This window comes from Ctenopharyngodon idella, chromosome 20 (genome assembly GCF_019924925.1).
Source record: "Ctenopharyngodon idella isolate HZGC_01 chromosome 20, HZGC01, whole genome shotgun sequence".
In the NCBI taxonomy this organism is placed as follows: Eukaryota; Metazoa; Chordata; class Actinopteri; order Cypriniformes; family Xenocyprididae; genus Ctenopharyngodon; species Ctenopharyngodon idella.
In genome coordinates this window covers 29,203,589-29,229,928 of record NC_067239.1, presented here as the reverse complement: position 1 = coordinate 29,229,928, position 26,340 = coordinate 29,203,589, and the positions used below count along the sequence as shown (strand labels likewise).

The 26,340-nt window shown below is 37.5% G+C and overlaps 1 protein-coding gene across 1 annotated transcript; it reads right to left on the bottom strand.

The window, feature by feature from the left end:
* Positions 1 to 1,135: 1,135 nt before the first annotated feature.
* rab10 (RAB10, member RAS oncogene family) lies at positions 1,136 to 21,194 on the bottom strand. Its single transcript, XM_051874412.1, has 6 exons — positions 20,548 to 21,194; positions 9,225 to 9,285; positions 8,348 to 8,486; positions 5,623 to 5,712; positions 5,221 to 5,322; positions 1,136 to 2,272 (listed from the first exon to the last, which is right to left on the bottom strand). Exons 1-6 carry the CDS (start codon positions 20,672 to 20,674, stop codon positions 2,186 to 2,188), a joined length of 606 nt encoding a protein of 201 aa, XP_051730372.1. The 5' UTR covers positions 20,675 to 21,194; the 3' UTR covers positions 1,136 to 2,185.
* Between the last annotated feature and the right edge of the window lie 5,146 nt (positions 21,195 to 26,340).

The following is a 26,340-nucleotide window of genomic DNA, read 5'->3' as shown; positions in this document are numbered from 1 at the left end:
TGCAAGTATTTTAGAAAGATATCGTCATGCAACTCCGTGTAAACTACAAAAACGTGAATTTGTGAAAACGTGGACGGCATGCGCATTACGTGTTCAGTCTATAGAAGCATAGTGTTTCCTTACGAAGTGACATCGCCAACTACTGGCCTGGAATGAATAATACAGTGTTTTTATTAGTTTTCGTGGATCCGTGTGAATGGGGATCGTTTTGACGATAAACGTGGTCGTCCGTCTGCGAAAAATGGAAAAGCTTTTAAGTTTTTAGTAAACATACCCATAATTACAAGTAATCTGGTAAAGTGTAGCCTACATTTACATGACAATGATGCACTAAAAACGGAGAAGTTTTTCCTTTGCTTTACTCGCATACAGACGATTAAAAACGCTGTATTATGCATGCCAGGCCAGTAGTTGGCGATGTCAATTTATAAAGAAACACTATGCATGTAATACACACATGCGCATGACATCACCGTTTTCGCAGATTTGCTTTTGTAGTTTACATGGAGGCGTTAACGGTATTGTTTTCAAAAACGTGCACTTTGAAGCACGATTTCAAAAGCTTGCGTTTTCAGGCTCCCAAAATGTCGTGGTCGTTTAAATTAAAGTTTTTATTGAAAAGCAATGTCGTGTAAATGTGTAAATCTTCGGTTTATAAGTTGAACAGCAGTAAATGTTTCACCCAAGCGTGCTGCACAAGTCTTGAAAAGTGAAGCCAAAGCGTCTCCATCGCCCCCAGGTGGTTGGTTCCAGTATAGGTCATAAACCCCGCCCTCTCCATGTAATGTAATGGGACGTGAGACAAACTAAACAATTAAATTACACTTTGAATATTTTTCTTTTTCCAAAGGTTTGTCATTTCATGTAGTTTTTAATCACGCTGATGTAAGTTCAAGTGTTTGGTTTTAGTTAGTTTCTTTAAAAATTGGCGGTGTGACGTCATGATTGACGTTTCACCAGGTTCTCTTTTTTTCAGGTTTTTACTGCTTCAGAATTTAATCAGACTAGAAGGAATAAATGCTTCAAGAACCAAAGTTTTGAAATCCGTTTTAACATATTGATCAGTGGTCTTTCAGGTGCTTATGCGTCTCACAGTAACTGTAAAACACACACTCGAATAAACGGGACAAACATGTAACTTAAACAAGCTTATTTTTAATGGATCTGCAAAATCGTTTGAATTTCCAAAGAGAACGCTCCCCTCCCTGACACGTATCTGGACTAGAAGAGATACTTCCTGTGAATTACAAACATGGCAAAACTTACAAAAGACCCCAAAAACCCAAAGAAACCAGCATGCAGGAGAGAATGAATAACTGAGTGAAGGGGAAAACAAAAACAAAACAAAAATACATCGAGGAGATTCATAAAACAAGTCATTCTGAAAAATAAAGAACAAACTAAATTTAAAAACAAAACAAAAAGTATATATAATGCCATTCTCTTCTGAGCAAAACGGTTGAATCCAGATGGTTCCACTCGGGCGTGTGTGGGGTTGAGTTAGCAGGTCAAGCAGAGAGGAGAGGACCAGTGTGTGTGTGTGTGTGTGTGTGTGTATATGTGTGTGTGTGTGTGTGTGTGTGTGTAACTGTTACAGAAAAGTGGTGTTTAAATGTGTTTGGGGGGGGAATGAGCTCTAAGGCTCTACATTAAGGCACCGGACGAAAGAAATCAAATCAAAGAAAAAAAGAAAAAAAAAAATTAATAATAAAACAGCTAGAGAAGATCTCTCACACTAACACACAACACTAACCCCAAAACACTGGACAAAAGTCTTCATCTAGGATGTCATACTGAACGCTACGCCGCTCCTCTGTGCCGACGGACAGCGTCTCCAGGTCCACCGACGCTCTTTATGTAGTGGTGAATGCATGTTTGATTTTCATTTAAATTCATTTCATTCTTTCTTTCTTTAAACTTTAAAATAAGTATGAAGAAACATGAAATGACTTTCTCTTTACATTTCTTTTTTTTTTTTCAGAAATAAAATAATGTCAGCAAGCAGTCGTGAGTGTGAGAAAAGTTAGAGATGTGTTTTACAGAGAATCCCATGAGAAGGACAGAACGGAAGAGTGTTAGACAGAAACGAGGGATGAGTGAGTGAAAGAGAGAAAAAGAGGGATATAGAAGAACAGATTGTGTGTGTGTGTTTGTGTAAAGTGTGTGAGCAACTGTGTGTGTCTGTTCAACTGCAGCACTTGGTCTTCCATCCTGTGACTCCGCCTCCAGTGCTGATGTCCACGTTTTCACTGTTGGGCTCTTTTACGGGCGTCTGCAAAAAAGACACAAAGTAGATATTAAGAAAGGATTTTGGTTATGTAAACATCATATTTTGAGCGTTGGCTCCAACTCAAGCTTGTTTTGATCACTTCCGTTTCGTTTGGTTGGTTTCCAGCACCAAACTCACAGCACTGGTTGAGTCACTGTTGCTGTCCGGCTGATCAGGATGTTCAAACAAGCAGAGCGATGTTTTGATGGCACCACAATGTTTATACTTTTCACTGGAATCAAGCTACCAATGGGTTTATTTCTAGTTGTCTCTACGCATTAAATTGATTGGATGGTTGTGGTTTGCTATTGGTCCATCTTAATCTATTTATTTATAATAAATACTGCAATATTCCATTAAACAAGAATTGTCAATTTTGATTTCAAGGTGACTAAGCTTGAAAGTGAAATTGACATGTGAAGGGCAAGTAGGGTAAATATGGAATTTGTCCTCTGCATTTAACCCATCCAGTTAGTGCGCACACACACAGCAAATCTCTATCATTTCCTGTCGGCATTGAGACTCGAACCCGCAACCTTCGGCTTTCCAGTATGACTCTCTAACCATTAGGCCACAACTGCCCCCATAAATGGAAGCAGGGTTGAAAATTAACATGGGCTTAGGATAAAAAAGGCACTAAAATTAATAAAAATGCTTCCAAAATTAAAGATATGGGGATAAGATATATTAAAGATATATATTTTATTACAATTAGCCGTTATTGTTATTATATTACAAGCAAGAGTGCTGTTTTCCCCCTGAATATCAGCAGTGATATTGATTTTATATAACAATTATATCTCATAGCAATATTTATGCATTTGTAATTGTAAAAAACTGCATTAAACAGTCTGTGTAAATATATCTAAATGCCATTTCAGATGCAGATCCTGTGACACTTCTGCAATGCAAAGATGGATTTTGTTGATACTGATTTAAGATGATTGGTAACAGCATTATTGTGTCTTATTTTTCTAATGGAATTTGATTAAATCTGAAAATTTGACATTTGAGATGCATACATTAAATAAGCTTAGAAAAAACTGAGACGCATCAAACTGCATCATCCAAAAATGAAAGATGCGGAGTAAAAACCTCCAGAAATTTCATTTTTGTATGAAGCAGTTTTACTACATCAAATTGAAATCATGACCCTAAAAGTGATGATACACAGGTCAACTTTTTGAGCAATGTTGCCTGGGCATTTTCCCATTGAGAATGAGCAATACATTTTTATCTGGATATTTCAGATCAGTCGTGGGCAATTTTTTGAGATCCTCCAATCAGAATGCTAGCAGCCAATCACGTGACCGGCTTGGAGAATTCAGAAAAAATTCAAACAAGATGGCGGCAGTAGAGCGAAGAAAAGGAGCGTGAACTTCTTTTTATCTTATTACGCTTGTAAGTTGTCATGTGTCAACCCAAAACAGGGAATTTACCTCATTAAATGCTTAAAATACCAACAGATGTCCAATTTAATTTATCTAGGCTGTAATTTAGCCATTCAATATTTTTAGTTAATGCTAAAAAGATGTGCTCCATGTAATGTCTGCAATGGCGTAGGCATGTGAAAGTAGCTTTTGACACGATTGAATCGGGTTCGAATCCGCCTTTTGCCAAACTCGCTCTTCTTTTTCCCCATCACAAATCAGATGGGAAAGGCATTTATATTTAATAAAAATGAAGAAAACATTTGAAAAGTTGAAATAAAGTGCCTAACAAGTGTTTAATAATAAAGTATTATTTGGGTTGGCAATAGATTTGCTCCTCTCTGATTGGTTGCTGCCAACTGTCCGTTGCCCTAATTAGTTGCCCTGTGTCTCACCAGGTTGCCCAGCAACACTGCTCAAAAAGTTGCCCCGTGTATCATCACCTTTAGAATCAAATCGAAAAAAACAATTTCAACCCCTAACTGTTGATGTAAGCGACATGCACGATCCCAATCAAACCTCTAACCCGTCAAAGAGATATAGACAAACTCATCAGAGTCTCAAATCAACAGAAACACAACTGGGGTGGGAATCTTCAGCGATTCAATTTGGATTCATCACAACGCAATTTCAAAGTTATTCAGTGAGGTGATGGTGGCTCATCTTGTTGCTTTATGATTCTGAACATACAGGCCCTGTTTACACCTGGTATTAAGATGCGTTTTGGTCGATCGGATCACAAGTGGACGACGCTAAATACAGCTGTAAATGGGGTCTAAAACATTTTGAGCTTGTCCACTTTCGACCACTTCCAGAGGTTGTTGAAAACGCATTCAACCGGATTGCTTTTGTAGTGTAAACGCTCATGTGACTGAATGTGTTTAACAGCCATAAAAGAAGCCTACTCTCCGTCTACTGACCTAACACGTAAACATTATGGGAAACGCGCTACCCAGACGGGAACTTTGTCGGCTGAAGACACAAGTTTGGTTTGAAGACGAAAAATGTTCCAAGCACAATGTTCGCTCATCAATCCTGATTTCTAACACACACTCACAGCGTTCGCCGTGATCTTGCGGCTATCAGTGTTTTTCCATCATCTCCGATCGGGTTCATATGGAAATTGCGTGAGCTTATTTTGTCCATTAGATTGAAAGATCTGAAAAAATCCATACATTTACCCACCCATAGACCCTTCCCTCGAAGAAATCAGGACAGAAGTGGTTGAAAGTGGACAAAAGAGATGGATTAAAACACCAAGCGTAAACGGGTATGTGTCTGCCTCGTCTACTTGTGATCCGATTGACCAAAACACAATACCAGGTGTAAACAGGGCCAGAGACTAATTTCTGCTCTATCTAGAAGCGTAAACACCAGCTGAATTCACGAGAGATCAGCTGCTGTAACTGTGTATTTATGAGTCAAATGAAACAACATCAATGCTCTTTTTGCACTACAATGTTTTTGCTTAAATGCTAAATCATACCGATGGTGATATCAGTCAGTGATTCCAGAACTCACCTTTCTGAGAATGTCTTCTGCTAACGTGAGGAACGCCTTCTCGATGTTGATGTTGGCTTTTGCACTTGTCTCAAAGAAGCGAATCCCGTGTTCTCTGGCGATCTAAAGATCAGCACAAGAACAGTTAATAGTGGTCGATGGATAAACAAGCTGATATTAATTATTGGTATCGGCTAATAAAGTTCTGTTTGGCCAATGTATTGGACTTTTATTTTAAAAGCATGGAGAAGTTCAAATAATTTTTTCATTTTCATTTTTTATTTCTAAATTAGTAAATATTATGTAAAATAAATATAAATTTAATTTCAGCATTTGTTATGCACGTGTTTTTACTGTCTTTAACCTTGTCAATCAAAAACTAGCGGACAAATTGACCATCCTGACCAATCCATAGTCTCTCACCTGTTCCCCCTTGGCTTTTGGTACGATACGTTTGTCCTCCATATCACACTTGTTGCCTAGCAGCATCCTCTCCACATCCTCATTAGCATGCTGCAACAAACACACACACATTTGAGATGATGCATTCTTATACTATCCTTACAAATAGTGACGTTCAGACTCACAGTCCAAACTAAAGTGACTTCAGAAGTCTTTGAAGAAACAGTACTTAGTTTGGATCAGTGGTGTGAGTGAGTTGTTGGTATGAACAACACGCGACCAAACACACAACCACATCCCTCATGGAGTCTCGTTATACAAATTCTCTTGAAATTGCTGATTGTTGGGAAATTCTGCATGAATCATCACACTGAAATTCAAACAGTCAGCAGTTCCACTACACAGCTACACATCTTTATGTTGGTTTTTTTATAAAACTGGAACTTCAAAAGTCCTACACCAGCTGTTCTCAACTCAAAACTGTGTCGCAGGTCTGTTCTATTTGTAATAATAAAATAATAAAGAGCAACTAACTATATGATCATGCATAGTCAGACTAGCAAAATAAATGGGCGAATTAACTTTTAAAAGCAAGGAGAACGTACTCGAAGTCAAAAGATGTGCTTCCAATCAAATTTGGGCACAAAGTCATGTCTCAAAAAACAAAAATGAAACTGCATTCAGTATGATTTCACCTGACCAGAATGCGTTTTGTGCAGTCAATTATTTGGCCAAAATTTTTCTGTTCAGCCCATGTCATGTTAATAACTTAATACTAAACCTGGCACAATAATATGTCAACTAGTATATATATATATATATATATATATATATATTTATTATCTCTCAAGGTGACATTTCTCATTTTCATTCAGTTTAAATTGTTTTAAGTAAACAAAACTACTGAAACTTTAACTAAAATTAAAATAAACTCAAATCTCAAAATATTAACAAAAACTAAAATATATACAGGTGCTGGTCATATAATTAGAATATCGTGAAAAAGTTCATTTTTTTATTGTAAATTATTTTAAAAAAATGAAACTTTCATATATTCTAGATTCCCTACATGTAAAGTAAAACATTTCAAAAGTTTTTTTTTTTTTTAAATTTGTTGATTAGAGCGTACAGCTAATGAAAGTCCAAAATCCAGTATCTCAAAATATTAGAATATTTACATTTGAGTTTCATTAAATGACAATCCCTACAGTATAAATTCCGGGTATCTTTTGTTCTTTGAAACCACACTAATGGGGAAGACTGCTGACTTGGCAATGGTTCAGGAGACAATCATTGACACCCTCCACAAAGAGAGTAAGTCACAGAAGGTCATTACTGAATGGGGTGGCTGTTTACAGAGTGATGTATCAAAGCATATTAAATGCAAAGTTGACTTGAAGGAAGAAATTGGGTAGGCAAAGGTGCACAAGCAACAGGGATGACCGCAAGCTTGAGAATACTGTCAAGTAAAGCCGATTCAAACACTTGGGAGAGCTTCACAATGAGTAGAATGAAGCCGAAGTCAGCGCATCAAGAGTCACCACACTCAGACATCTTCAGGAAAAGGACTACCAAGCCACTTCTGAACCAGAGACAACGTCAGAAGCATCTTACCTGGGCTAAGGAGAAAAAGAACTGGACAGTGAACAGTGGTCGAAAGTCCTCTTTTCAGATAAAAGTAAATTTTGCATTTCATGTTGAAATCATGGTCCCAGAGTCTGAAGGAAGACTGGAGAGGCACAGAATCCAAGCTGCTTGAAGTCTAGTGTGAAGTTTCTGAAGTCAATAATGATTTGGGGGGGGGCGTGACGTCTGCTGGTGTTGGTCCATTGTGTTTTATCAAGTGCAAAGTCAATGCAGCCATCTTCCAGGAGATTTGGGAGCACTTTATGCTTCTATCTGCTGACAAGCTTTATGGAGATGCTGATTTCCTTTTCCAGCAGGACTTTAGCACCTGCCCACAGTGCAAAAACCACTTCCAAGTGGTTTGCTGACCATGATATTACTGTGCTTTATTGGCCAGCCAATATGCCTGACCTGAATCTATGGGATATTTTCAAGAGAAAGATGAGAAACAGTCGATCCAACAATATACAGATGATCTGAAGGCTCAATAGTGCCTCAGCAGTGCCACAGGCTGATCACTTCCATTCCACACTTCACTGATGCAGTAATTTGTGCTAGGAGCAAGTCATTTGCTGTAATATGTCCTGCCGATCAAGTATTGAGTGCACAAAAGAACATACTTTAAAGAACTTTAACTTTTCTGTTTTGCAAATCCATTTTTTGATTGATCTTAGGAAATATTCTAATATTTTGAAATACTGGATTTTGGACTTTTATGAGCTGTACGCTCTAATCATCAAAATTTAAAAAAAAAAACTTTTGAAATGTTTTACTTTACATGTAGGGAATCTAGAATATATGAAAGTTTCATTTTTAAAAATAATTTATAATAAAAAAAATGAACTTTTTGATGATATTCTAATTATATGACCAGCACCTGTATATAGTAATGTATCAATGACACTAAAATAACACAGCATTAAGCCTTTGCAGTTCACATTTTTCTAATAAGCACACTTAAGTTGATTATTGTGTCAAATGTAAAATCTGGGTCTCAAGGCAAAACTTCTCTACACTACATTGCAACATTTTCCATTCAAACACACACAATCCTATTGAAACCCCACTTCCTGAATGACTGTGTCTAATATGTTGTCAGTAAGGTTGTGTGGAGACTGACCTCGTCAATGTTTCTGAGCCATTTGCTGATGTTTTCGAAGCTCTTGGCGTTGGTGATGTCATATACGAGCATGATTCCCATGGCTCCTCTGTAGTAAGAGGTAGTGATGGTGTGAAACCGTTCCTGCCCCGCTGTATCCCTGCACAAACACATCGACAACCACAATCAAACACTTCAGTCCAGCCGTCATCGAATGGATCATAGAACACACACAGGATCCAAATTTAACTTCGGTTGGCAATATCTGGTGACCATAGCTGACCAGTTGTTAAGCAGCACCAATTGTTACCGACCAATTCCACCTCAGCAACTGTTGCCGTCCGCTATACTGTTTGTCAAACGATTGTCTAATGTCCTTGTGATTCAATATGCTACAACGCAATTTCACTGAATTTATTCAAAATGGAAAACACAGTAAGCATAAGAAACAGACGAAAATTTGAGTCGTAATTCAGTGAAAACCTGTAAAACGTCATTCACTTAGATGCATTCAGATTTTTTTTTTTTTAAAAGTAAATAAATGGAGCCAAACATCACACATAAGACTAAAAACATTTTTGCCCCAATGACAATGGAATTATTTAGGTGCTTTTACCTTTTATATCTACAGCAAACAGTCTTTAAAACGATCATGTCACTGTGACTCCTACATTGCTGTTCTACCTGTTACTTTTAGAGACGTTTTTTCTTTTTCTTTTACTGTCATACCTGAATGGTAAGTCATTCCAGACCGCAAGCCACCATGAAAAAAATGAAACTATAAAGAACAACATTTTTCCAGTAGATCAGTTTCTGAATCGCATGCTAGCGTGAATGAGGTGTTCATTTTGTATCCAGCATATAAACTAAGCACACTAAACACACACTAAGTACTTACCATATCTGTAGCTTTATCTTCTTTCCTTGCAATTCAACTGTTTTGATCTTAAAATCGATTCCTAAAGAAAAACAGAAAAACAGGAATTTAAGAAAGACACTTAAAAGACACTGCATTCACAACCCACTTTATTTCTGTAATCTTGAGTAAAAGAGAATATTCAATGAGGAAAAAGTAGTAGGACAGGACTGAATTTTATTAATTGGAAATTGACTGGATCCACCAAGGCTTTCCATATTAGAATGGACTCAGATCTGAATGTGAGTTTGCAGTGGATTGTGGGGGATTTGCTCTCCTCCTGAAAGACCATCAGCATGTTTTAGGAGGCACTTTGACCAGAATGTTGAGGCTGAAGGTCAAGTCAGAAGGTCCAGAGCTTCTCCACATATCCCAATGGCGGTGCTACTTTTTTAAGTGGATTGTCATTTGCTGTAATCACTGCAACCTTTAGCACATTAACTGGCTTTTGCACCAGGTACTAGCCACTAGGGCGGTCCCCTAAGAAATAATGTTCTCCTCCTTCATTAGTTTACAATATGTTTAACAGTGCTATCTTATACGTTATTAGATAGAACTGTTAAACAAAGAGTGAACTGTATACGAAAAAGTATTATAACGTTTTGGTTAAAGCCCAATGTCGCTAGCTGAGCAGAATTACATAATTATGTTTCAGTTAGTCCCTTCAAAGTCACGTTGGATTTCCTCCTTAGCGTAAAGGTGCCTGGACTTCGGCGTCAGCCCATCTATCGCTGTTTTCCATGTTCGTGGAGCAAATATATAGTAGTATTGTCAAAAGTACTAACTTCGGTACCGAGTCGGTACTGAAATTTTTAAAAATGTGATGCTTTGAGCGCTGTTGAGCGGATTCGTTTGAAAGCAGGACTGGGCTGCGATAGACGCCTGCTTTCAAACGCTCCCGTGTGTATCTGTGTAAGCGCTCGGTGAAGAGCATCATTGATGACTATTTACAATGTTTTTGAAGCGTTTATCATTGAAGCCAATCACAGACATCCAATCAGAGGTGTTTATGAATCCGCTCAACAGCGATCAAAGCGTCACATTTTTAAGATTTCAGTACTAACCTGGTACCGAAGTCGGTACTTTTGACAACTCTAAGTAAATATATAGGCTATAAACAGTGTGTTCAGCGCTTGACATTAACACCCGCCAACCCGCCAAATGCAGGTAGATTTCAGCTGTGGCGTGTAAGACAGCCACTCCCACTAGCCACTTTGGCAGGTTGAATATAATTTCAGCCTAATCAAAGGTAGCCAAGCTCGTAGTAGCACAAAATTACAATCCAATCAGATCTCCTTGCGCCTCAATAGTCAATTACACGCACACACAGATGTCAAAATGTCCATCGTGTGGAGTATCTCATGTGAATACGGTCAGTTATGGCTTAAGTGGACATAAACAGGTGGGTAAAAACTGGATGTGTCAGTATATTACGTTACCCAATTAAATACCTGACTGCCATTAATGTTAATCAAACAACAAAAGATATTAAATAAATACATGTATACATGTTAAATAAACCTACTGTATCTGAGAGAAAAAAAAAAGAAAAAAAAAAAAAAAAAGAGTTGTATTTGTAATTTGCTTCTTTGTTCTTTTTATATAGCCTAACAAAAATAACTTATAAAATTATAAAACTTATATTATGGTCATATTACCCACCCCATACCTGTACATACTAGCTGATATACCATGTAGGCCTAGTCTTGATTTGGGTGGTCAATCTGCATTTGAAAGTTTGAAAGGGTTTTAAATCTAGCTAATCAACTAAAATGACTCAAAATTAAAAGTAATTTTAGCATGCCAAAGTCAACTTTAATCATATAAAATGTAATTTCCCAACAGCAAAATTGTGGTCAGTGAATATGCTGAGTGGCTAGTAACTTTGGAAAAACCACTAGACACAGTGGCTGGTGAGCAAAAAAGTTAATGTCAAGCCCTGGGTATGTTTACACAGCTTTTTAAAAATGACGGGTGCCAGTGTTTCACATGTGTTCGGCCAATCAACATACATTTGTGTCACTGGTAGTTCCTACTGTGCTGGGTTAGACCCTACTATGAAGTAGGAGCTAATTTAGTTCCCCCAAAAGGCATTCCTAGAACCAAAATCATTCCCAGTTTCTGCGGTGGGAACACATCAAAAAGCGGGTACTTCCGCCATTAGTTACAGGAACTATGAAGAGGTTCCCTTTTGTGCAAAAGCCCCTAATGACTGTGTTAACATTTTAGAAACAACAATTAATACGCAGCCTAAAAAGAATAGTGGTTTCAGAGGTGGCACAGGTTATTACATTTGAAGACATTCTGAAGACACACACATTTTTTTATTGTTGGAATAACATGCACTGATAAATCATACACAATAATATTGGAACATGTATCGAGAGGTAAATAGGGTAATTTTCATTTCATGTTGACTTCAAGGCCTGTTTACACCAAGTCTTAAGTGACAAAACAAAATGCATAACTATTTTTTTGCACTAAATGGCTCCATTACTGAATTTTCATCATTCAGTGTAAAAGTGTGGGATGTGTAGGCAATGGCATACATTAATTTGTTGTAAAATCTCACCAAAAATCAGGACTTGTGAAAATATTTCTCTAAGGCCTTTAGCGTGGGAGAAGCTTTTCCAAATGTGACACAGAAAAGCATCAGGAAAACGCTACATTAACTATAGCAATATATATTGTTCCTTATTTTAAAAGCAAAGATATAAATCATGAGGTTTTGCAGATACTTGAGCGGCTGAAAGTAGCATCACAGTGTTTGTTCATGTCGATGATGAAGGGTAGAGAGATCTCTACCGTTCAGAGGGAACACTAGCAGCGTGTGTTGTTGAGACTAGCACGGACCAACACGGACAGGCAGACAGAATGGAAAGGTTCATCTGTGAAACTGCTGAGAGAGTTTAATGGCCCAATCGCACAGTAAAAGCATTCAGACAAAAATTCAATCTGGAAAATGTCCTGAACAGATCGCTGGTAGCTACTGTGTTTGTCCTTGCCACACACCAAAAAAAAAAAAATTGATGTTTGCAGAGAAACTTGGACTAGTAAGCAACTCCCACAATACCTTGGTAAACATAAGCAATGTGCAAAGGATAAACCTTAGCAACCACATAGCGATCACCTAAAATAAATTACCAATGGCATAGTAACTAAAATCACTCAAAACACCTCAGCAATGGAAAAGTAACAACCTAAATGACTAAGACACCTCAGCAACAGCATAGCAACAACCTAATCCACTCAAAACACCTTAAATGACATACTTAAATGGCATACTAATGACCTAATCCAATCTAAACACCACAGCAGCCACATAGTAACAACATAAATTAGGGATACACGATCATGATTTTTCATGGCTGATTCCAATAGTTTTTTGTTGTTTATTAGCTCTATTACAGGTCATACTGGCCTTAAAAAAAGCCATTTAAAATTAGAGGCAATCACTGCATTTTAATCGCGACCCAAACAAAGATGATATACAAATGTAACATGAACAGTTGTTTTTGGTTTAAATTAGATTGTACAATTTCAAGATTTAAAGCAAAAACAGCATGATCTGACTGTAGCTTTGTGAAATTATGCTATGCACCGCTATGCATTTTTGGCCGAAACAGCTATTTTCGGTTTCGGGCCGAAGTGGTTTTGGAGGGCCGAAATCAGTGACTGAGACAGACGTTTGATTAGCGCTTCTTCGATAGCACGTTTTGACTGTGGTCACCGTCTATTTCGTGCACACAACGTGGATACGCTACAACAGTTAAACGTGTGGACACTAGCTCTGGATTGACAATATTAATTTCTTGATTTTAACGATGTCTTTACTACTTTTCTGGGCCTTGAAAGTGGTAATTGCGTTGCAGTCTATAACTCACAGATTTCATCAAAAATATCTTAAAGGATTAGTTCACTTTAAAATGAAAATTACCCTAAGATTTACTCATAAATATGTAGCGCAAGTGTTTTGAACTGCGAGAGGCATTAGACTTTCTTTGTAGTTTGAATATGGAAGGCGGCCTGGCGGAAGCTAGATGTTTTACTTTATAACTTGTTAAATATGGACATTTTTCATACACGAAGGCATCACTTCGGATGGCATACACCTAGGATGGCTTGAGGATGAGTAAATATTGGGGTCATTTTTTATTTTAAAGTGAATTAATCCTTTAATTTGTCTTACAGGTCTGGAACGACATGAGGGTGAATAATTAATGACAGAATTTTCATTTTTTGGTGAACTAACCCTTTAAATGTATTTGCATCTAAAAATGCTTTTATGGCGTGAAATTAATGTAAACAGTCAGTTATGTCTTAAGGGACAAAAACATCTTATATTTCAAAAGAGACCCGTACATTAGTGTGAATGCAGCTTATTAGATCTCTTGCTGTTCATGATGTCATCAGTAATAATAATCAAACAACAGTAAAGCTGAGAAAGAAAAATCACTCACAGCTCTTGAATGGAAAACGTTCAGATACTCTTAAATACTGAAAGCATTCTTTGTTTACTGCTTGTAATATGTTTCTTTGTTCCTCTTTATTATTTAGATCAATAATCGTTTTGGAATCAGATCGTGACTCCCAGAAACGGAATCTGATCGGATTGTGGAGGTGCCTAAGATTCCCAACCCTACCGGTTGCCGATCGTGTGTTTGGAGCAAAAAAAAAAAAAAAAAAAATTGCCTGGTTCCGATTTATTACCAGTTGACTAGGGCATCTCTAACCGAAATCACTCAAAATACCTCAGCAATGGCATAGTAACAACCTAAATCACTTAAACACCATAGCAACCAAACAGTAACGACCTAAATCACATTTATGATGACATAGTAACAACCTGAAATACTCAAAACACCTCAGCAACCGCAGAGTACAAGCACAAACCATTTTGTTACCAAATATAAGTTTAACGAGGATTTGGAGTGGGTTAGCATGTTCTAACTAGGAGTGTGAAGGTACACAAAAATGACTGTTCGGTACGTACACAATTCGGTATGTTTTCGGTACAGCAGGGACATTTTTTTTTCTTCATTAAACAGTGATTTACTGAACTAATTATGGCGCTTGTTAGAAATCTTTCTAACATTTAGGCTACACAAGCATGAAACCGTAAGATGCAAGTTACGCATTAAGGAAAACATGTCTCAAATGCATCAAGCAGCATTCATATCTGATAGGAGTGCAAGCCTCTTTAAACTGTACGCTTATGAGTAACTTTGAAGCACAGCTTAATATAAAGCATGTCTCATGTTTGGAACAACTTGGATCATGTATTTTTCCCACAGCTGCTCACTCGGTGTCCTCTTAATTTTTAAATATGTTCGCAACAGAGTATATCAATATCTACGCAGAAGTTCCACGAATACTGGTTAAAATAACTGCATTCGTTCAGTACACATGCACGCCGAACCCGAAAGACCCGTAACAAAAATGTTCAGGACGAATATGACCGTTACACCCCAAGTTCTAACATGCAGAAAGACTGACCAACATTTAACAGTAATGCTTAACAGAACTCCAACCACACACACACACAGCTGCACTATGGGTGGGAGCTGCTTTATAAAATGATACACAAATGAGCAGCCAAAGACTGAGTCACTCTCAAACAATACACACAAACCACCACAGAGAACAGAGCTAGAAAGAGACTCTGCTGATGAACATGAGAATATAAAAACAGGACACACACTCATAGTTGAGCGGTTTAGTTTAAATTTTCTAAAGAGACATGACCACTTTATACGATGAACTGATTGAATTTAGGCTTTTTTTCACATATAAACATTGATCAGTGAACAGATGCTAAAACGTACTTGCTTGGTGCGTGAGAACAAACCTCATTGGTTCATGCGGAAGCTCAAACGTGCTGCGTAACTTGAGAATGAACCTCATTGGTTCTTGAGGAAGCTCAATAGTGCTGCGTAACATGAGAATGAACCTCACTGGTTCTTGAGAAAGCTCAAACGTGCTGCGTAACTTGAGAATGAACCTCATTGGTTCTTGAGGAAGCTCAATAGTGCTGCGTAACATGAGAATGAACCTCACTGGTTCTTGAGAAAGCTCAAACGTGCTGCGTAACTTGAGAATGAACCTCATTGGTTCTCGCACGTCAAGCAAGCATGATTGAGCTTCCGTTCACCACAACTGATGTGTGAGTTGATCAATGTTTATGTGTGAATAAAAGCCCAAATTAAATCTTTTCACCATATTAAAGGGTTAGTTCACCCAAAAATGAAAATTCTGTCATTTATTACTCACGCTCATGCCATTCCACACCCGTAAGACCTTCGTTCATCTTCAGAACGCAAATTAAGATATTTGTGTTTAAATCCGATGGCTCCGTGAGGCCTACATAGGGAGCAATGGCATTTCCTCTCTCATGATCCATAAAGGTACTAAAAACATATTTAAATCAGTTCATGTGAGTACAGTGGTTCTGCCTTAATATTATAAAGCGACAAGAATATTTTTGGTGCGCCAAAAAAAACAAAATAACGAATTATTTAGTGATGGCCGATTTCAAAACACTGCTTCAGGAAGCTTCGGAGCATAATGAATCAGCGTGTCGAATCCGCAGTTCAGAGCGCCAAAGTCACGTGATTTCAGCAGTTTGATGGTTTGACACGTGATCCGAATCATGATTCGATACGCTGATTCATTATGCTCCGAGTCTTCCTGAAGCAGTGTTTTGAAATCGGCTATTACTAAATAAGTCGTTATTTTGTTTTTTTGGCGCACCAAAAATATTCTCATCACTTTATAATATTAATATTGAACCACTGTACTCGCATGAACTGATTTAAATATGTTTTTAGTACCTTTATGGATCTTGAGAGAGGAAATGTCATTGCTCCCACCGTAGGACTCACGGAGCCATCGGATTTAAACAAAAATATCTTAATTTGTGTTTCGAAGATCAACTAAGGTCTTACGGGTGTAAAACGGCACAATGGTGAGTAATTAATGACAGAATTTTCATTTTTGGGTGAACTAACCCTTTAAGCGATCGTGTCTCTTCAGAAAATTTTGACTAAACCGCTCAATTCATATGGATTAGTTTAACGATCTCTTTATGAACTTTTTGAAGTGTCAAAGTGGTAGTTACATAGCTGTCAATGGAGGGACAGAAATCTCTCAGATTACAATAAATTATCTTCATTTGTGTTCTAAAGATGAACAAAAGTCTTACTGGTTTGGAACAACATGATGATGAGTAAATGATTACAGAATTTTCATTTTTTGGGTGAACGAACCCTTTAAGAGCAGAAAGTTTGAGCCACGCTAATGCTACAAACGGCCTTGGGTCTAGGCATTTTTAGCAGAGCACCTAGCGTTTTCAGCTGGCTAAAAACGCTTTGGTGGACACATGGCCCTAAGGAAGCATTCACAAAATGTGACAATTCTACCATCATTTACTCCAAATTCATATCTTTAAAAACCTGCACGTTTTTCTTCTGTGGAATTTCAGAGATGCTATTCTATTTCATACAATGCACTGTAAAAGTAGTTGAGAAAAAAAAAAAAGAAAAAACAAGTAGCCAGGATATTCTGCCCTACATCAACAAAGGAAAATAACACACGAGTTTAAAGTGACATCAGGGTGAGTAAACTGTTTGAGAAGTCTGGTTTATACTGGCTGTCATAGCACCAAATGGGAGGCTGGTTTAAAACTTGGGTTATACGAGTTCTGAACACAAAAGACGTGGAAGGGTTCCTGACAGGCAGCCAATCAGACCCCTTCCAATGAGCCTCTGCAGCTGTGGGGCCCCTCAAGGGTCAAGACTGAAGCTCCGCCCAACTGAGCCAAGATCCTGTCAATCAAAGAAAGAGAATGCACTACTGCCAGACAGAAAGGGAGAAAGTGAGAAAAAGCTCCATTAGTCCCTTTTTATGCATTTCGAAGTTTATAAGACAATAAATCATGAGTTTAATGAGCAAATACGGCATTTGTGTGTGAGCATGTAAGGTGATATTTCTCTGAGACTGCAGGGAGTTTCCGGTGAGTATTTTAAGGCCCTGAACTACAGAAAGAAGGAGAGAGAGATGGACTTAATGTCAACATGAAATGACATTCATAACCCATATTATTATTAAGTGACAGAAAAAAAATGCAAGGCGGGACTTTAGTTTATCCATCAGGAATTAAAGTTTGCAGTCAAATGTGAAGGACTAACTTTTTGAAACAAATCTGTCATTGGACAAAACATTAGCGGCCTTGGTGACATTAGCTATAAAATAAAGGTGGAGAAAGTTGTTACTTTGTTAAAATAGATTGCAAAAATTATATAGGCCTATTTATTTGGAATAACATGGAGAATAATACCAGAAATATGCATTTAAGAAAATGTAAATAGGGATTTTAAAAAAAGCAACCAAAAGAAACATGAAGACTGAGAGAAAGAACGAACTGGATTAGAAGAGAAATAGGAGTGTGAACCCGAATTCTCACTGATCTGATCACTTAAACCACAGTTTCCTGAGAGTTCAGAACATCAACCTCATGCTGACATAGTTTACAACGGCCACCTGATCACACTCTTGCTGATGGCAACAGGAAGCCACAGGTTGGATGTGGTCACCTGACAAACCGTGAGCAGTCATGTGACTCAGAGCACAGAGATAAAAACACCATTGTAAAGGTCACAAACACGCCCTTGCCCATCCTGAAACCAGGTCAATATTTGTTTTCATTCTTAATCATGATCATATACAGGTTTTAGAGGGGATTTTATCAGTCCAAAACATAATCAATGACTGTATTCAACTTCTATATTAGAATTATTAAAAGCATGCATCACTAAAAACAAGTTAAACTATTTTACATTAACGAATACTGAATGACCCATGTGATCTCAATCAAAACATAAAGAGGTGGCACAAGTTGAGCTACATTTCAAACGAAAAATGTTTCTTTGGAATAAGTTGTAAAAAAAAGTGCTGATGAATCATTCACAATAGCTTGGAAGAACCAAACGTGTATCATGAAAGTAAACAGAGTCAATTTGGATTTCTTTTTCAACTTAATTTTTGATTCTTTTCTTTATATGCTTGAACATGCATCACATAAATTGGTTCTAATTTGTTACAGGCCAACATTAACTCTTAAAGGGGACCTATTATGCTCCTTTCACAAGATGTAATCTGTAAGTTTCTGGTTTCCTCAGAATGTGTCTGTGAAGTTTCAGCTCAAAATACCCCACAGATCATTATTATAGCTTGTGAAATCGCCCCTATTTGGGTGTGAGCAAAAACACACTTTTTTGTGTGTGTGTCCCTTTAAATAGAAATGAGCTGCTGCTCCTGGCCCCCTTTCCAGAAGAGGGCGGAGCTTTAACAGCTCACGCTTTGGTTGCTCAACAAAAACAAAGCTGGAGAATCTCACACAGCCAAAATGAGGATTGTCAGTAACGGTGTTCAGCCTCACATTGTTCAAACTGGAGTCGACACTGATGGAGAGACTCAGGAAGAAGTTACAACTTTTAGAATGAAACGATGTTTCTGTAAAAGAAAATATCTCCCTTTGCATTAAACTTTGAGCGTCGTAACTTTGCAGATGTTGTTTATGCTCAAACACCAACATTACACACTAACTAAAGTTAAAAAAGTGAAACCATAATCAAGGACCCCTTTAACAAGCAAACATATATAACAAATAATCTCCAAAAATAATATATAAAGAAAATAAAGTGACCTAAATATAATTCCATTATAATAATAAATAAAAATAATAATAATTACAACATGGAATACTTCAAAAAATTATAATAATAAAACACTTGAATTCAGTTTTGATTTCATGTTGACAAAGCTTGAGGTGAATAACATCTAACAGTTACAGGATCTAAGCTTTACTTCAGCCAAAACGCTACACGACATGCAGGATATTTCTTATTAAAAATCAAGCAAAATGTCATCGAGAGAGCATCTAGGATCAGTTCTTTAAGATAAACGGACAGGGCCGGCTGTGTCTAAATTTGCCCTGTGAACTGGTGTGGCACTGAGATCTCCTGTTACCCCCGGAGAAATGACCCTGCCGTACGTAAACTGAGTTCAAGAGCATCTGCTGAATGACATTCTCATGTAGTTTCCTGTGATCTAACAGGTACGGCCTGCTTCTCACTTTAACTCACTGTATTTACCTTCCAGACATCTGAACACAGAGGAAGAGTGAGGATAGATAAATATCTGCATCAATCAAGACAAGCTGTCTATCTTGCATTTACATGTTAAAAGATGACTGTCAGGTGACATGATGGATTTGACAGCTAAAAAATTCAAACAGGTAACCAAGAAGAAAACAACAATGGACTTTAAACTAAAATACAACAAATCAATTTTAAATTTAATGTGGCCCCTTTAGGATGCTTACAAAAAGTACCATGGTATGACAAGGGATTCCAGACACTGTCCACTCGGAAGGTACCTTGGAAAACCCCTGGCATAATTATATTGTGGTACAACGGCAGTTCCAAAGAACTTTTTATGAAAGGGCTGAGAGATTGCAACTCTCACACCTGGCCATCACCCAAAAACTACAGTAAACATACACACAGACCAGCAAAACCCCACCTCAGATGTGCCTTTCCCATTATATCATACAGAAAACACCGCGAGGAACTGAAATGACAGGTTTAGCACAGAGAACACAGTTAGGCAAGCATTGGCGTGAGCCGACATGCGCATGCGCAGCAGCGCAGCAGATGACGCCACATTAATGAATTGTTTATGCTTTTAAAATGTAACTTATGATCGATTATTTCAACATACTCGCAAGTTAAACACACTAGTGACACAGTAAATATGTTTTTACTAGACTGTTAACAGGTTTAACCCTTCGAGTGATGGATTTTTGTGGTTATTGCATGTAACTGGCCGATTAAACCTTTAACCTGAACCATTCACGATGTATCGATCTCATCCGGACAAAACACTCACTACATATTAAATATCTACAAACCATTAATTTGACTCCTCTGGTATCAACTTGTTATTTGTCAGTCAACTCGCATGTTGGCACGAACTTTAGCTAAATAATCTCAACAATAACAATAACATTGATCCAAATAGGCAGAAAGGCGTCTAATAGACAACCAAAGCAAGCTTCACAACTCTACAACATGATTCTGAATCAACTGAGGGTGATTCACTCAGCTGATATGAATCAGTTAGCCGGTTAGCATGCTAAAGCCCAGAATCAAGGCCTAGTCACCATATACATACACATTTAACAGCATTTCTCATCTAAAACAATGAATAAAACCTTCAGACCGGTAGATTCGGGTGTGATACTCACCTATGGTGGAGATAAAGGTGGTGTTGAAGGCGTCATCAGAGAATCGGAACAGCACGCAGGTCTTTCCCACCCCAGAATCACCAATCAAAAGCAGTTTAAAGAGCAGATCATATGTCTTCTTCGCCATCTGAGCTCTTATAAACACACACTGATGAGAAGCGGATAGAGAATAACTGTGTGTTAAAGGGAAAGTGTGTGTGTGTTGTCAGAAAACACACACCGGACAGTCTCTTCGCAGCTGAATTGCGTTGATTTCCACTGTAGAGTCTTTTTAAATTCCTAAAGAGATATTTAATATGTGTGTTTCCTCTCAAAGTGTTCGTTTGGTGTTTTTAATGTCTCTGTCTTTCTTTCTCTCACACACTGTCGGGACAAAATGGCTCCTCCGCCCGACTCTCTTTCTTCAAACTACACCAGCGATCTGATTCAAATGAAAGCTATTCCGCTTCATCCCAGCGATGCAGAACCGCGTAGATCTCGTTTGACAGCTGGTTCCGAAAAGACAGTCCTTACCGGGTCCGTTTGTGGAGTTAAGAAGAGGACAAACACACCGACGACCGACCAACCGCCGTCGCCTTCGAATGGAGCCACCACGGCGACACCCTAGATTTCAGAGCCACGCCTCTCTTCCCGCCCCTACGCCAGAGACTGGGTTTGTGATTGGCCGAACGCGCCGTTTTTCAAATCAATCTCGGACGCTGATTGGACGGAGCACCAACCGTCCGGAGACATTGACGTAGCTTTTCGGGGAGGGCGAATGCAGCTGGCGCAGCCCAGAACCTGGCCCGTAAACGACACTTCGTGGCCCGACAGTTAGTTTCCGTCAGCCCGGACCATCGCAAAGGGGTGTGATTGGGTCACCCTGACGAATCCAGATGTTTAGTCAAACCCGGTGACGTCAGTCCGGGCGTGTCCCTTTTAGAACATTTCCATATGACAGGGCGAAAGTTATCCGCTGACAATGTCGAAACATGGTACTACATAGCAATACCATGATGGTACATGTCAAAACCATGGAATTATCATGCACTTATAAAAACAGAACGATGTTATTATTTTCTTTGTACATTTAACACGGTTTTCTTGTAAATACTATGGTACACATTTCAGTACTGTGGAATACACTCTTAAAATAAAGGTTCCAGAATTTATTTATTTATTTATTTTGTGTAGTGATGCAATAGAAGAATCATTTCGGGATAATTTTTTTTTTTTTTTTCTCAAAACAATAAGTTCAGCTCTCTGAACAAAAGTTTCATATTTTAATTTCTTATATAGCCTATTTAAGCAAATTGCAAGTTTGTGTGATTGTTATTAACTATAATGTACGTTTAAGGTATTTTATCGTTTGATGTCTTATGCCAGGGACTGCAGATGAAATTTAGCTCTGTAGTTAATTCTAGGACAGTCATGGACTGTCTATTTGTATATAACAAACATTTCCAGGGTTGACTGCCAATGTGATAAAACATCTAAACATTTTTGTCATCATGTGCTCACATGGCGCACACAAAAAAACACTTAGAAATAGTTGTGACAATTTCATTTAAAGTTTAGAATGTTAAAGCTTGAGAACAACTGTAAAAGAACCATTTAGTGTGAAGAAGATTTTAAAAATCTTAAAGAACCTTTTTCCACTCTAAAGAACCTTTTGTGGAATGGAAAGATTCCATGGATGTTGAAGGTTCCTCGTGGAATTATAGATGCCAATAAAGAACTTTTATTTTTAAGAGTGCAAAGTATGATAATTACCAACGGTATCCTAAATGAAGAGAATAAATCAAAATGCCCCATTTAAACTGTTTTGGGAAAAAACAGACCACAAAACTGGAAGAAGTTGGAATGAGTCCTGCTTTCATGTCCTGTGAGGTTTGAAGAATTCAGCTATTGTTTGTGTCATTGGGCAACATTTTCCCTATAATGCAGCTGTAAACATGCAGAAACCTGCTGGGACTGCAGGAGAAATGCTCAGAGCTGCTGGAGGTTTGACTCCTTCATATCTGTCAGTGAGTCACTCCTGGAGCTCCACTTTCCTGTTTCTAAATCGTCCACGCCGCATGAATCTGGAATATTACAAGAATTTCTTTTTGCTCAAATGTTTCTGTTTTTATTTTATTGTGTGCTCATTCTTCTCACTAAAAGCCATGTGAGAGCTTTCTCGCTCTCAGGATTCTTCACATCATCTGGGTTTTAAGTAGTCCGACAATCTAGTGAACACACACACACACACACTGAGAGTCAGCAGAGGCGTAGCTGAGGGCTGTAAGTCAATCTGCTGTGAGTCACAGTGGAGTTAAACATCTGGTTCTGTTAAATACACCGGATGTCATTCAGAGTTTGAGTCACAGCATTTAAAAGCTGTGTCAATGTGCATGGCAATAGTTCTATAATATTTGCAGAAAATGTTTACATTTTTTTGTATAAGTAGTTTTTACATTTACTCATGCACATTAATTTAATAAATGTTAATATTTTCATATAGGCTAAAATATTTTTATATAGGCTAAAATAAGGGTGCTCCCATTGATCGCCCCCAAAAATTCTGATCTTAAAGCTGTGGTCCGTAACTTTTTTTGGTTAAAAATGATCCAAAATCAATTTTTGAGCAAGAACATTACCAGCCAGTGTTCAAAACTATCTTCTTACCTTAGCCCAATTCACAACGGTAAGCTTGTAATAATATTTTCTAATTCCAGTAGAACTGGTAGGTTTCCACGGGAAATTCGAGCATGCAGCCGTTCGCCTTTCCATCATTACGTCACGCCTGTCTACATAAAGAAGGAGTCCCAGCTAGTAGGCTAAATCATGTGAGGATGCTGCAGGTAATGGATCATTTATAGCCTTTTCTCACAGCAGCTGGAATAATTAAACATATTATTCTGATGGCGGATTGTATGGTATGACAAATGAACAATTAGACATTAGACTGTACAGAAATTGAAATCTACAATGCTGATGTGGTTAATATTAAAGGGTTAGTTTAGCCAAAAACTTTGACAGAATGACAGAATGAAAAAAATTCTGTCATTAATTACCCTCATGTCGTTCCACACCCGTAAGACCTTCATTCATCTTCAGAACACAAATTAAGATATTTTTGATGAATTTTAATTTACACTTTCAAATGCCCAGAAAGGTACTAAAGACATATTTTAAACAGTTCATGTGACTACAGTGGCTCAACCTGTTAATGTTATGAAGCAATGAGAATACTCTTTGTGCACCAAAAATAGCAAAATAGTGACTTTATTCCACAATATCTAGTGATGGGTGATTTCAAAACACTGCTTCATGAAGCTTCAAAGCTTTACAAATCTTTTGTTTTGAATCAGTGGTTTAGAGCACTAAAATCACATGATTTCAGTAAACGAGGCTTCGTTACGTCATAAGTGTTTTGAAACTTCAATAGTTCATGTGACTCTGGCAGTTTGATACACAATCCAAACCACTGAATCGAAACAAAAGATTCCTTAAGCTTCATGAAGCAGTGTTTTGAAATCGCCCATCTCTAGATATTGTTGAATAAAGTCGCTATTTTGTTATTTTTGGTGCACAAAAAGTATTCTCATCGCTTTATAATATTAAAGTTGAACCACAGTAGTCACATGAACTGTTTTAAATATGTTTTTAGTAGTTTTTATTGCTGGCGATGCAGGCCTCACTGAGCCATCGGATTTTATCAAAAATATCTTAATTTGTGTTTCGAGGATGAACGAAGGTCTTACGGATGTGGAATGACATGAAGGGTGAGTAATAAATGACAGAATTTTCATTTTTGAGTGAACTAACCCTTTAACAATTTGAGAACAAAGTATAACAATAATAATAATTTGCACAGTTTGATGTGATATGATCTAAGTGATCATTAGATTTAATCACCATTGGTAGCGTGATTTATTTTAATGCTTTTTTTTCTCTGTTTCTCAGAACGAAAGTGGCAGACATGTTACTTACTTGTTCAGATGACATTTCCCAGTGAAAATTCTTATTTTGATCATACTTCCAAGACTACAATCTGTGATTCCGAATTATCCACACCGGTCCGGTGACTGACAGCCACACATTCTCCTCAAAACATTAGATTCATCCGCGTTGAGGAGCCGTGCCGATGCACAACCCACGTAAAGATGATAATTCAAATAACTGCAATTGCAGGTTTCGAACATAGATGGCGACAAAGAGGCAAAACTTACAGACTGCAGCTTTAATTCATAATATATAATATTTGCAGAAAAAAATTCAATTTTTTTTTGTATAAGCACTTTTCACTATGACTATTGTTCCATATTGTTGTATACAAAAGAGCAGTGCCTTACAAACATGATAGTTACAGAATATATTGTACTAAAATACTTTCCTTACAGCATGAGTAAGTACATCTAAAATTTTTAAGGTAAAGTAAATATGTTGAATATCAAACATCATGAATTTTTGACTCTTATACTGCTAAGAGCATCATCTTGAGAGCCAGCGTCATTCTTTATTTCAAGGTGGATTGATTTTATCCAAGATGTTTCACTAAGTGCTTTGGCTTCCCTCTGATATAGATTACATAGACAAAACCTTCTTCCCTCATTTGAAATCCAAGAGCTGGTCATATTCTAGTGTCAGGCTCAGAAGAGTCTAAGGCTAATATTAGTGCTCAAAGCATCCTATATTTATAGGAGTGTATAGGGATGAGACTCTTGATGAACATAAAATAATTTATTATAGTACAAATGAATTTTGAAATGGTAAGAACATTTAAATGTGGAGCCTCTAGTGGTTGAAAATGAAATATATATATATATTGCAAATTCACTAGATGGCGCCATTGATGCACAAACCAGGGCATAAAAAAGGAATCTGATTTTATAGTTTTTCACAATCGCTAGGACATTTTTCTCATTACTTAGGTCACTTTTTCAAAACTCTTCACACAGTTCTCCTAGCCAACTTCCAGCTTGCCACAGCAGTTAATTTCATATTTAAATGCACTGAAACCAAAACACTTTATTCATTTCAATGTTGCATTAGTACAGAAAATGTAGCAAATTGCTGTCTTATTCATTTTATTTTATTTTATTTTATTTTATTTTTTAACTATGTTAGGTTTTGAACTTAAGTTTAACAGTTTTGAAAAGAGTATGTAAGCATTTGCAGATTGTTTTATAGAAACATAGAGTTTTGGTTGTGTTTGTGAGAAAAGAATTGATGTAATTTGAAAAATGTAGTCACTGAATGCATTTTGTGCCAAAGCAAGGATAAATGATCCACATTTTAGCTCAAATAGACTGAAAATTTAAAAATGCCGAAGGTTTTCTATGTAGGTTTATGGAAAGTCCCCATATAACATGAAAACCCAACGTGTGTGTGTATGCGTGTTACAGTGTTGCCATGTTCGCACTTTATAAACGTTTTTGCCCATGTTTTTCATGAAGCGCTTTGCCAGTTTATATTCCACAAATGCTCATCTTGCACTGCTCTGTGATGCGCCATGCATTACGTAATTACGTTGGAAAGGTCACGTGTGACGTAGGCGGAAGTAGAGTGAAAAACTCCATCTCATTTTCTCCTCCAACTTCAAAATCGTCCGACATCATTGTTTTAATTTTTTTTGTTTGTTTGTGTTTTGTTTTTTTTTAAAGTACAAAGCCCCGCACATGACATGCAAGAAAAAAAATTACATTTTGCGCACAATTTACTAATTCGTTCCCTCGATTTACTAAATCGTGCGCACAACTTACTCATTCGTTCCCTCGATTTACTAAATCGTACGCACAACTTACTAATTCGTTCCCTCGATTTACTAAA

Bases quoted from the DNA above. Each gene is read 5' to 3' on its own strand.
- rab10 (XM_051874412.1), bottom strand. From the start codon at position 20,674: ATGGCGAAGAAGACATATGATCTGCTCTTTAAACTGCTTTTGATTGGT. The intron at 9,286-20,547 runs GTGAGTATCACA...GTTTTTCTTTAG, and splicing joins CACCTTTATCTCCACCATAG to GAATCGATTTTAAGATCAAA. The intron at 5,713-8,347 runs GTCAGTCTCCAC...TGTTTGTTGCAG, and splicing joins GGCTCAGAAACATTGACGAG to CATGCTAATGAGGATGTGGA.